Source organism: Budorcas taxicolor, chromosome 7 (genome assembly GCF_023091745.1).
Source record: "Budorcas taxicolor isolate Tak-1 chromosome 7, Takin1.1, whole genome shotgun sequence".
Classification (NCBI taxonomy): Eukaryota; Metazoa; Chordata; class Mammalia; order Artiodactyla; family Bovidae; genus Budorcas; species Budorcas taxicolor.
The window spans coordinates 100,660,199-100,673,424 of NC_068916.1; the positions used below are offsets into that span (position 1 = coordinate 100,660,199).

A 13,226-nucleotide genomic window follows, 5' to 3' on the forward strand; every position below is an offset into this window, starting at 1 on the left:
AAATGTGGTTCATACATACAATGAAATACTATTTATCCTTAAAACAGAGAAGCCTGGTAGGCTGCAGTCCATGGGGTCGCAAAGAGTCGGACATGACTGATTGACTTCACTTTCACTTAAAACAGAAGGAAATACTGTTATATGTCACAACATGGATGAGTCTTGAAGACATTATCCTAAGTGAAATAAGCCAGTCATAAAAAGACAATTACTTCATGATTCCATTTATGTAAAGTATCTAAAGTAGTCAAACTCTTAGAAACAGAAAGTAAACAGGGGCTGAGGGGAAGAGGGAAATGTTGTTGTATAATGAACATCATTTCTTACTTGTATTTTTCAGATTTTTGTTTTTGGCTGTGCTGCACAGCATGTGGAATCTTAATTCTCTGACCAGGGATTGAACCTGTGCCCCCTGAACTGAAAGCTCAGAGTCTTAACCACTGGATTCCCAGAGAGGTCCCAATTGTATAATGGGTATAAAGTTTCAGCTTTCCAAGACAAAAAATTTTAGAGATAAGCTGCACAATATTATGCATATAGCTAATATTATTATATTATACACTTAAAAATGGTTAGAATGGTAAATTTTATACTATGTGTTTTTTAACACAATTAAAAAAACTATGCAGAATTAGTAGTAAGGCTCTCATCATAAGCCACTTTTTAAATTACATTTCAAACAGCACAGTGTATTTAGATGTATTTATATGTACATATATGTGCATACTAGTCACATTTATATACTTTAAAAAATATAATGATTATAAATTAAATATACATTTATAAGCTACAGTATCTATTCAATAAATATTTTATACAATGTAAACCAGAAAGAAAGGCAAAAAAACAGCTTACCTTTTCTCAAAAGTACTATTCACAGATAGCACAGAGACCTTAATTAGGGGTGCTCCTAGAGTATAACCCAAAGAATATCCAAGTATTCCTACAGCTTCCACAATGCCTATAAAATGAATACTGAACATCAAATAACTACATAACCCAGCTTTGTTGCAAAATGATAAAAATTATCTAATGGAAATGGGTTACTTCTAACAGCTTCATTGCATACTTTGTTAGTCTCCAAAGAAACAGAACAAATAGAATATTGAGAGAGAAAGAGAGACAGAGACAGAGATTTCAAGGAAGTGGCTCATGAAATTGTAGGGCTGACAAGTCCAAATTTGTAGGGCAGGCTCTCAGGCTGAAAATTCAGGTAAGAGTTAATGTTACAGTCTTGAGTTCAAAAGGTTAAATCCACAGGGCAGGCCAGTAGGATGGGAAAACTCAGACAGAGTTTGTACATTGCAGTCTGGAGACAGAATTGTTTCTCCCTTGGGAAACCTGTCTGTTCTGCAAGGCTTCAGCTGATTGGATGAGGCTCATCCATATTATTGAGGGTAATCTTGACTCAAAGCGTACTGACTGTAAATACTGGTCACATCTAAAACATATCACAGAAATATCTAGCCTGGTGTTTGATAAAAGAACTAGTTATCATAACCTAGCCAAGCTGACACATAAAATTAATCATGCATATTACTCAACGCACATAGAGAAATTCAGATAATTTTATAATTCACTATAACATTTAATCTATATTTTAATATAATTTAAATAAATATACATATATTTAATATAATTCAAAAGTATTTCACTTTAATTTGTGGTACTAAAGCAAGATGATATTTCAATATAAACATCATTTTTGCATCCTTCACTATAGCTGCCAGGGAGGCAGGAGGTAATAATAAAGTAATCTATTCTCTGTAATATATACATGTATGCTTTTAATTGCTATTCCGTAAAACTAAAAGCAAAACAAACAGATTTGTTGCTACCATCAGCCAACACTAATAAATTGCTGCAATTTTGTTCTAAAAGCAAGCATAAATATGAATGTCATCTATTTTAGTTTATTGACATGACTTTCCTTATCTCTGGTGGAAAAATTATTATTTTGGTGTAAAATGTTATTTTCTTGTTAAGTCACCTTCACAACAGGTATGTAAAAACAACCTAATTTTTTTCAAAAAGGAAAGTTAGATAACCCTGTACAAATAGATAATCTACTGGGACCAGAAACTATTACAATATAAAGGAGTACAGATTATTGTGAGATACACTCAGGGTTACTTTTTGTATGACACACTAGCATGAAATATTATAAAAGTGGATTCTACATTGTAGCTAATTAGATAGCATGCCACTCCTCTCCTTGATAGGATGAACAAGATTACAACAAGAACTGTTATAAATTCATTAACTTCAAAATGTCAAAGCCCTTCAAAAAGACTGAGTTGGTATATGTAGAGAACTTAGTACAATAATAATTATTTCAGCACTGCACTGAATCTAGTTCTGAGGAAGCATAAAACGATGTTTTCATTCCCTTAAGGACATGATGGCAGCAAATCCCACTATATCTTCAAAGCTTAAGCATACAAATATTCAAGCAATTTAATCCAGTAATTTGAGTTGTTTATTTCCTAGAGAAATGAACTACAACCTAGTTTGATAGGATGAAAATATATAAAAATCATATTACAAGGGAAAAGAACTTGCCTAGATAAATACCAGCTGAGTGTGTGGCAACGCTGTTGTAAATAAAGGTTACTCCAAGGATATAAAGAGGTATGGCTGCTATTCCCTGCACACTCTGCCCGAGGATGAAGAAAGTCATGTAGTTTGATCGGAATGAGAATGAAGTTTTCGAGCAAGGCTTGACAATCTTCACTTCTTGGCAAATATCTTTTGAAGATAATTACATTTTTGTTAAATGGGTCAAAAGTTAAACATACAACAGATATGCAGTGTATTCTATGAAATGTTTTACCTTTTATAAGCTATTTCTACCATAATGCTTTAATTTTAGTTAACATCTCATTTATATTTAATGCAGTAGTTCTACAGTAAATCATTCTGTTCTCAGAAAAAAACAATGATAAAAGAAAATTTGTGGGAATACTGGAAAAGATGCACATATTACAAACCAAATATAAATCTTTATTGCATGATTATATTTGTATACCCACTTATGTGTGCATAAGTGTATATATATAACCACACATACACACATATTCCTCTTAAATCTGGCATCTGGTACCCCTGAGTTTCAACCCCAGAAGAAAAGTATTTCTGATGTCCTAAGTTATCTGAATTACTAAAGATTACTTTCTGAGATTAATTGTAGATCAACTTCTTCAGCAATCTTAAAGTTAACTTCATGTCACTATATAGTTTTCCATTCTAAACCCCTTAACTTCTGGAATACACATGCATAAGGAAAAGGCATTATACAATAAAATTTCTCTCTATTAGAGTTACTCATAATACAGCAATGTACTATATTTTAAATTCTATGAAGTGACATTCTATTTCTTATGCTTTCTCAAATTCACATGACTGTAGCTCAATAGTCAACAGATGTTTGTTGGAATTACATTTGTTGTTAGATTGGTATATCCAAGCAATGCTATTAAACCATTCTGATTGTCTATTTTGATTCAAATGTGTCTATATAATAAAATATTCTTAAAATATTAGTTCAGTTCAGTTCAGTCGCTCAGGCATGTCCAACTCTTTGTGACCCCATGAACTGCAGCACGCCAGGCCTCCCTGTCCATCACCAACTGCCGGAGTCCACCCAAATCCATGTCCATTGAGTCAGTGATGCTATCCAGCCATCTCATCCTCTCATCCCCTTCTCTTCCTTCCCTCAGTCTTTCCCACCATCAGGGTCTTATCAAATGAGTCAGCTCTTTGCATCAGATGACCAAAGTATTGGAGTTTCAGCTTCAACATGAATCCTTCCAATGAACACCCAGGACTGATCTCCTTTAGAATGGACTGGTTGGATCTCCTTGCTGTCCAAGGGACTCTCAAGAGTCTTCTCCAACACCACAGTTCAAAAGCATCAATTCTTCGGCACTCAGTCTTCTTCACAGTCCAACTCTCACATCCATACATGACCACAGGAAAAACCATAGCCTTGACTAGACAGACATTTGTTGACAAACTAATGTCTCTGCTTTTTAATAGGCTGTCTAGGTTGGTCATAACTTTCCTTCCAAGGAGTAAGCATCTTTTAATTTCATGGCTGCAATCACCATCTGCAGTGATTTGGTAGCCTAGAAAAATAAAGTCAGCCACTCTTTCCACAGTTTCCCCATCTATTTGCCATGAAGTGATGGGACCGGACGCCATGATCTTCATTTTCTGAATGTTGAGATTGAAGCCAACTTTTTCACTCTCCTCTTTCACTTTCATCAAGAGGCTCTTTAGTTCTTCTTCACTTTATACCATAAGGGTGGTGTCATCTGCATATCTGAGGTTATTGATATTTCTCCTGGCAATCTTGATTCCAGCTTGTGCTTCCTCTAGCGCAGCGTTTCTCATGATGTACTCTGCATAGAAGTTAAATAAGCAGGGTGACAATATACAGCCTTGATGTACTCCTTTTCCTATTTGGAATCAGTCTGCTGTTCCATGTCCAGTTCTAACTGTTGCTTCCTGACTGCATACAGGTTTCTCAAGAGGCAGGTCAGGTGGTCTCGTATTCCCACCTGTTTCAGAATTTTCCACAGTTTATTGTGATCCACACAGTCAGAGGCTTTGGCATAGTCAATAAAGCAGAAATAGATGTTTTTCTGGAACTCTCTTGCTTTTTTAAAACTGGCAAAAGTACAGACTGCAAAAGAGTACACAAGTGGAAGTTTTCAGCTGGTCCAGTATCCACATGTCAAATGGGAGGAGGTTTCTAGAACTGTGATCCAAACTACAAATGATTCAATTTTACATAAACGTATTAACTAGTGGTGATATCACAATCAATCTGACATTTTCAACACCCTAGCCTCTTAGTTTCTTGAATTTCACTCTGTCCTTGTACATGTACTCCATTTACCTTAGCTATTCATTTTAAACTTTTGGAAACAATAACTACAAACCTTCCTTAATTGCAATTCCAAGCATCCTACACTCAAACTATTTCCACCTTTCCAGATCACTCCTTCTAGCAACCAAGTTGCTACACTCCTTAAAAACCACCCGGATCTATAATCAACCCACTGAGCCCACTCCGTTTCACTATCTCAATGTCACCTCCATCGCCTTACTTTCATAGTCATCTTAGCACTTTTAAAACCTTTGTTCTCTTTTATATCATGCAATCCCTTAGTAAAATTTCAGCCTTTCAGTCAATTAAACTCTGTTCCCTACTCTACACCTACACGTTTAAAGCTGAATGTGGCTGGAGGGAAACATACAATGAGGCAAATCTCACTTTGAATGCATGATTGTTAATCTCAACTAGGCCCTTCACCCTTTTGATAATCAAATATGTCCCTAATTGACCACTCTTGGCTTCTCCTAGGAAATTCAACTTGTTTCCCTTCTCCTAAGGATCGTTGGCCTGAGATTCAAACGTCCAACATTTGAAAACAAGTTTTTCCATCAGTAGGATACAACTAATCTTTTGGTACCCTTCTTCATCTTAAAAAATATCCTTTGATTGGACTATAATTTCAAGAAGGGTGGCAGGCAAGAAATGTAATGAATAAAACTTTTAATTATATTAAATAACAAATTATTACTATAGTTTGGTGAAAATATATCTGTTGCAGTGTTTATAGTGAGGGCCATGTTAAAGTGTGTTGAGTGAAGAATATGAGGTAAAGCCAGAAAGCATTCTGGAATTCTTTCCAAATTTTTCAATGAAAATGAGTAAGTAGTGCTAAGGGATACTGTTGCTTATGTCTATTGTTGTTTCAGTTGTTTAAGAATAGGAAAAACCCTGAGCACGTTTAAATGCAAATACACGAGAAGCAAAAGAGAAGGAGAAGTTGCAGAAAGAGGGGCAAGGAGACCACCCATGGAATAAAGTCCCCATGGAGTTAAAAGAGCACAGGATATTTAGCGGGAGGACAGCTCTTCCATTTTAACAGGAAGGAAGAAGAGTGCCAATATGAAGTTATAGGTGAAATTATAGTTTCTATGGGAAAAAATTTAAGGAAAATTTCTACTATGGCAGTATTTTCCATCCAACACAAAAGGTAAGAGTTAAGTGAGATGTTATAGGCTGAATGTTTAGAGTTTCATATATTGAAACCCTATCACTACGAACAAAGCTAGTGGAGGTGATGGAATTCCAGTGGAGCTATTTCAAATCCTGAAAGATGATGCTGTGAAAGTGCTGCACTTAGTATGCCAGCAAATTTGGAAAACTCAGCAGTGGCCACAGGACTGGAAAAGGTCAGTTTTCATTCCAATCCCTAAGAAAGGCAATGCCAAAGAATGCTCAAACTACCAAACAGTTGCACTCATCTCACACACTAGTAAAGTAATGCTCAAAATTCTCCAAGCCAGGCTTCAACAGTATGTGAACCGTCAACTTCCTGATGTTCAAGCTGGTTTTAGAAAAGGCAGGGGAACCAGGATCAAATAGCCAACATCCGCTGAATCACGGAAAAAGCAAGAGAGTTCCAGAAAAACATCTATTTCTGCTTTATTGACTATGCCAAACCCTTTGACTGTATGGATCACAATACACTGTGGAAAATTCTGAGAGAGATGGGAATACCAGACCACCTGACCTGCCTCTTGAGAAATCTGTATGCAGGTCAGAAAGCAACAGTTAGAACTGGACATGGAACAACAGACTGGTTCCAAATAGGAAAAGGAGTACATCAAGGCTGTATATTGTCACCCTGCTTATTTAACTTCTATGCAGAGTACATCATGAGAAACGCTGGACTGGAAGAAGCACAAGCTGGAATCAGGATTGCCGGGAGAAATACCAATAACCTCAGATATGCAGATGACACCAGCCTTATGGCAGAAAGTGAAGAAGAACTAAAGAGCCTCTTGATGTAAGTGAAAGAGAAGAGTGAAAAAGTTGGCTTAAAGCTCAACATTCAGAAAACGAAGATAATGGCATCCGGTCCCATCACTTCATGGGAAATAGATGGGGAACAGGGGAAACAGTGTCACACTTTATTTGGGGGGGCTCCAAAATCACTGCAGATGGTGATTGCAGCCATGAAATTAAAAGACGCTTACTCCTTGGAAGAAAAGTTATGACCAACCTTGATAGCATATTCAAAAGCAGAGACATTACTTTGCTGTCTAAGACTCTTGAGAGTCCCTTGGACTGCAAGGAGATCCAACTAGTCCATTCTGAGGGAGATCAGCCCTGGGATTTCTTTGGAAGGAATGATGCTAAAGCTGAAACTCCAGTACTTTGGCCACCTCATGCGAAGAGTAGACTCATTGGAAAAGACTCTGATGCTGGGAGGGATTGGGGGCAGGAGGAGAAGGGGACGACAGAGGATGAGATGGCTGGATGGCATCACGGACTCGATGGACGTGAGTCTGAGTGAACTCCAGGAGTTGGTGATGGACAGGGAGGCCTGGTGTGCTGCAATTCATTGGGCCGCAAAGAGTTGGACACAACTGAGCGACTGAACTGAACTGAACTGAATCCCCAATGTGATGACATTTGGAGACAGGGGTTTTGAATAGTAAGTAGCTCATGAAGGTAGGACCCTCATGAGTGGGATTGGTACCCTTATAAGAAGAGAGGACACATGAGGGCTTGCTTTCTCTCTCTCTGTTATATGAGAATATAACCTGAAATGAATCAGCTGGCACATGGATCTTGAACTCTCAGCCTTCAGGGCTGTGAGAAATGATTTTGTTACAGCAGTCTATGATGTTTTTGCTATGGCAGCACAAACTAAGACATGAGGAAAATCGAAAATCTTTGTTGTGAATTACAGAAGGGAGTCAAAAAAAAGTCAGGGGAATAGATCCATTTGAAAATATAACTGAGGTTGAAAGTAGTAAATTCACTGTGGGACTAAGCAGTCCTCTTGTGTGATATTTTTTCTCTAAAATACTCATCAGCACCAGGTAGAGATATAAAAGAGAGGTGTATGGTTTGATCAAAAGTTTTCCAGACCAGGAACAAGAAAGGACAATGAGACAGAGAGCTTAGTATAATCATTAGAGTGTGTTTGAAATACTCTAACATGTCATATTAAGGGACACAAAGCAAGCTACCAATGAAAGAAAGTAGCAACAAGGAGAACCTGATAAAGGGAGAAAGTAGATTGCAATGTACTAAAAGTTTCAATGGAAGGAGAGAACCGAAGTCTCGGTTGCATGAGTGAGCTAGGAGAACTAGTGGATATAATCAGAGAGCAAGACCAGAGATATTTAGGAAGTTCTTAGTAAACTGACAATGCCCTGAAACCACTGATATGGTAGGTATTCAATTATATGTAGAGATTTAGAAACTAAAGGCCAGAGTGTGATACAACTGCTTCCATAAACTAGAGGGGAAAATTAGTTTTTAACTTCTCAAGGATTTGGTGGAGTATGATTTCTACATGTTAATTAGGACATAGGGGATGAAGACCAATTTCTTATGAATACTTAAAACTGAGACAGGGTAGAGGGGAAGAGAAAGGGAATGGGAGGTAGTGGTAAATGGTACTTCAAGCTTCAGACCAGTCGTACAGGAAGATGAGTACGGCAGGTAACTGGGGAATACAGACCAAATAGAACAGGAGAGATATTCAGAAAAGAGGAAGAGATGGACTGTCCCCAAAATAAGATGAAAGAAGATAAAGAAATTAAAAATATATATATGTGTAAACTGAATTGTGGGCATAGTGCAGAAAATTAGTTATGTAAAAACTAAACTTCTAAACAAAATGAGCAAAACAGCTACATAGACAGATGGATGAAATGAGCACTTCTTGCAAAGATCATTCATTTACTTTATTTCTGTTTTTCTAATACCAACCAAAGGGTTACCCAGTCAACACACTGAATGAATGTTGTTAGATAAATTTCATGTTCCTAATCACAAAGAGAAAATAAAATAAGTAGAATCTAGATAATATAAAGAAGACAAAGGAAGAACAACTATACTATATCTACTCTCATTACTCCTGAGGACTCATCAAGCAGCATTTTCAATATCTCAAACAGTGCTTCCTAACTTTTCATCCTTTCTGGCCAGAACAGGGTTAAAGGAAAAATGAAAGCAAAATGTTCTCCATTCCCTTCTTTCCATAAGTCATCTTCTAGTCCAATTAGCTGTCCATTCTATAAATACAATAAATATATTACAAATATATCCTATAAATTAATAAATATTCATTCTATATACATTATGTAAATATACAGATTATAAATATATGTGAACATTATATACTTCATAAATTAGTGATATATGATACATATTATTTATAATATGAATTATAGTATAATATCAACACATAAATTATTAAATTTAATATGAACTATTTTATGTTATAAACACACACCATAAATATACTTTTAAACATCATAAACATGTATATACACATATATACACACACACATGCATAAAGATATCTTCATGCCTTTTCCATCATTTCTTGCTTAAGCCCAGTCTAAAGATTACAAATGGGTAAATGCTTTTCAACATTTTTACACACCTATACATAAGAAAGTATCTGACATAAAAATGTCAAAAATATTGCTTTAAAACTTCAAATAGTGTTTTTATCTACTGGGGGTAGATTTTAAAAATGTGGAATAAATCAAAAAAATTAAAAAAGCAAAGATGCCACCTATCTTTTCAAAGTCCTATGCCAAAAGGCAGCACCCATTTTTGAAATTGTAGAAATAGCTAGAAAAGTTCTGACTTTTTGAGTATGTCTGTAAGTGTATATCTTTGCCTTTGTATTTATATACACGTGTTGAGGTCAAAATAAAGGGATCAGTTAAAATATATTGTAGAAGACGTAAGAAAAAGTTCTCAAAAGATTTATAATATATATGAAAACTGACAGAAGAAAAACAACTTCACGAAATAATTATCCCAAATATTGTCCTAAATATTCTTTCATTTTCCTAGGCCCTTCTCTTAGATGAAAGGATATATGTTCATGAAAAGATGGAAGAATGGCATATATGTTATTAGGGAGCCACCATTAATTAGCTAAGTAAACTTGATCACATAAATAGATACAGATGAATGAATGTACAGACAAGTATCACTGTTTACATTAAATTCCTAGAGTCAACGGTTTAAATGAATAATGATTTGATGGATGACAGTATCTTTTAAAATCTTACCTTCAAATTCTACATTCATTTGAGAATCTTCAACATTAAAGTATGGAAAAGCAAATAAGAGTGATCCATATCCTACTAAAAAGGAGGAAACGGTAATCCATCTTGGTATGTTTCCTTTTCCTCCATAGTATGCTATAAACACTACTAACAGGCAAGATGAAATATCATAAGTCAATGACAAGAATATATTCTCAATGATGTTCAAATTATTTTCCTTCTTAAAACTGTCGGTGCTCAGATCTACAAGACCAAACACAATACCTAAAATGTAACAAAGAAAAAATAATATGCATTAAACAATCTTTATAAAGACAAAATAATAGATCATTATAATCATTAAAAAACAATTCACAATGATTTAAGTTTCTTTTAAATTACTCTGAATGCTTAAGATCTATAAAAGCCTAATAACTTCTTTTCCAAAATACTAATAAGACTTAAGTTCAGTTCAGTTCATGTTGGACTGTTTGTGACCCCACGGACTGCAGCATGTCAGGGCTCCCTGTCCGTCACCAACTCCCAGAGCTTGCTTAAACTCACGTCCATCAAGTCAGTGATGCCATCCAACCATCTCATCCTCTGTTGTCCCCTTCTCCTGCCTCCAATCTTTCCCAGCATCATGGTCTTTTCCAATGTGTCAGTTCTTCACATCAGGTAGCCAAAGTATTGTAGCTTCAGCTTCAGCATCAGTCCTTCCAGTGAATATCCAGGACTGATTTCCTTTAGGATGGACTGGTTGGATCTCCTTGCAGTCCAAGAGACACTCAAGAGTCTTCTCCTAACCTCTCTGATTTGCTATTGAACTTTTTTGTAACTATTTTAAACAGTATTCATGAGTAATTTACTAAAGAATGTGCTCTTTTTAATCATTTCACTTAGTACTGATCTTTATTTCAATCTTTATTTCCCTCCATCCATGGGATTTTCCAGGCAAGAGTGCTGGAGTGGATTGCCATTTCCTTCTCCAGGGGATCTTCCTGACCCAGGAATCAAACCCAGGTCTCCTACATTGCAGGCAGACGCTTTACTGTCTGAGCCAACAGGGAAACCTTCTTATTTCAATGTATTATGTTTTAATCATTTAAAAAACAATAAATAACAATCTAATGAATATAATTTTATCTCCCATCCAGAATAGGAAATGAAACTTTACCAAAATAGTTGAAACTCCACATGTACTCCCTAAACACATTCTTCACTCTCATGCCACAATTCATATCCTATATTTGAAGTTTACCATTTCTGAGCCATTTTAACACTTTTTTTGACAATGCATATATACATCCTTAGACAATATAGAGTATCATTTGTTATTTCTTTGAACATTAAGTAAATGGTATCATATAGGTGCATTTCTATAACTCAGCATCCAACTGGGAAAAATAAACATACTAAATATTTGAAACAGAAAGAAATTGATCTAGGGGTTGGTTACAAAAGTAATACATTTGTTGGAATGAAAAGAAAAAAGTTACTAATCAAAACTCATGAAATATATGCCACTAACTGGAGTAGTGACTGGGGTGGCAACAGCTACTGCTGCTGCTACTGCTATTGGAACTGCAACCACTGCCTCTTGCAGGAAGCCATGACCCACACACCTAATAATACTATGAAAGCTGGCTACCTCATAGTCACGTGCTATTCCCACAGCTCTTGCAGTTTCTTGAGGCTGTTGGAGCTCTATTCACTGCTGACTATAAACCCAGGCGCCTCACTTACCCAGTACTGCTGCTGTTGCCAAAATTATCACCAGAATAGAGAGAGAAAAAAGAGAAAAGCTCCCCCTGTCCCTTTCTCAAATGTTCTGCTGCAGCCTCTTACTGGCAACACCTAAGTGGAAGCCAACTGTCAAGGAAGTCTGGTAAATGTAGTTTACAGGCTGCCAGTCCCCTTGAAAACAGAAGGGCAACAGTGGAGCTTATGGGCAACAGACAACTTGAAGAGCTCACCCTCTTGAAATGTGCTCACACTCAGGACACATTTTCACCCTTCTTTCCATGTTTAAACTTCCATACCAAATTAACAGCAACGTAATCATGCTTCTCCCAAATATGCCACAATAATAATTCTTACAAACAAAAATGTTCTCACTCTTTCCCCAGAAAGGTCATTTCACCCTTCTTCAATCCAATCACAAACCTGAATGCATTTCTTCAATATAAAAATGAGTTGCAAGGTATAAGTGGTATAAGTAAGTAAATAAGTCAGCAAAGATGTAGGCCTAACTAAAACTGTGAGGGAACTATACTGCAAAAGAAATCATACTCGGACTTAGAACCACAGTTTAACGGACCTAAATTAGCAAGAAACAAGATATAAACATTTTTCTGTACCTAAAAGAATTTTTTCAACTCTCATTTTAGATGTGGCCAAGGAGGATAATGGCCAAGGCAAAGAATGTCCTGTTAGTAACTGTGTCCATCTCTCGGGTTGGGGCATTAGTTCCCCCCCTAAGTCATGAATACTTTGCAACCTAGAGACAAATTTGTAAAGTTCTCTTCCACAATACTACTCTGTTAAATAGTAAGGGAAAGAGGAAGAGAAAAACTTAAAAATTGAAATACACACAAATGTATATATGTTTATGTGTGTGCACACATAAAACAAGAGAAAAATGCACAGTTGCTACCTATTTTATTTAAATCTGAATATACCACAGTTGATATTCATAACTTCCTTTTTCCATTATTTACCCTTTCTTCTTCCTCTAGGTCTCATATAACACATATGTAGGTTACTATCATAAAGTATATGCCTCCCTCTTTAGGATAGTACCCAAACTTTTGATTGCTGTCTCCTAGCTGAAGTCTCATCTGAGTCTTTAACAGGACAATATAACAATATGTAAAGCTAAGCGTTTCTAGTTCATGAGCTGTGTAGTAAGGCCAGTGAATTCCATGAACATGAACCTCTTGATGTACATCTGTAAGAGGAGTTCCTTCATTAAAAGCAATGTGATAATACATAAGATGATTATGATGGTGCATGAGGCACTCATCAATTCCAATTATAGTTGTTCTGGCAGAACCGTGGTGCTAAAAGAACCCAGATCTAAACATCTATTTCAGTAGGGAGAAATTAAACAAGCAACATAA

The 13,226-nt window shown here is 36.1% G+C and overlaps 1 protein-coding gene across 1 annotated transcript in view; it reads right to left on the minus strand.

Moving 5' to 3' along the window:
- Nucleotides 1-13,226, minus strand: part of SLCO6A1 (solute carrier organic anion transporter family member 6A1) — a 101,830-nt gene that overhangs the window by 77,372 nt on the left and 11,232 nt on the right. The window contains exons 2-4 of the mRNA XM_052643558.1: nucleotides 10,129-10,389; nucleotides 2,563-2,748; nucleotides 872-961 (exon numbers count right to left, since the gene is read on the minus strand). Of these exons, the coding sequence (XP_052499518.1) occupies nucleotides 872-961; nucleotides 2,563-2,748; nucleotides 10,129-10,389 (537 nt within the window). The remainder of the gene's footprint in view (nucleotides 1-871; nucleotides 962-2,562; nucleotides 2,749-10,128; nucleotides 10,390-13,226) is intronic.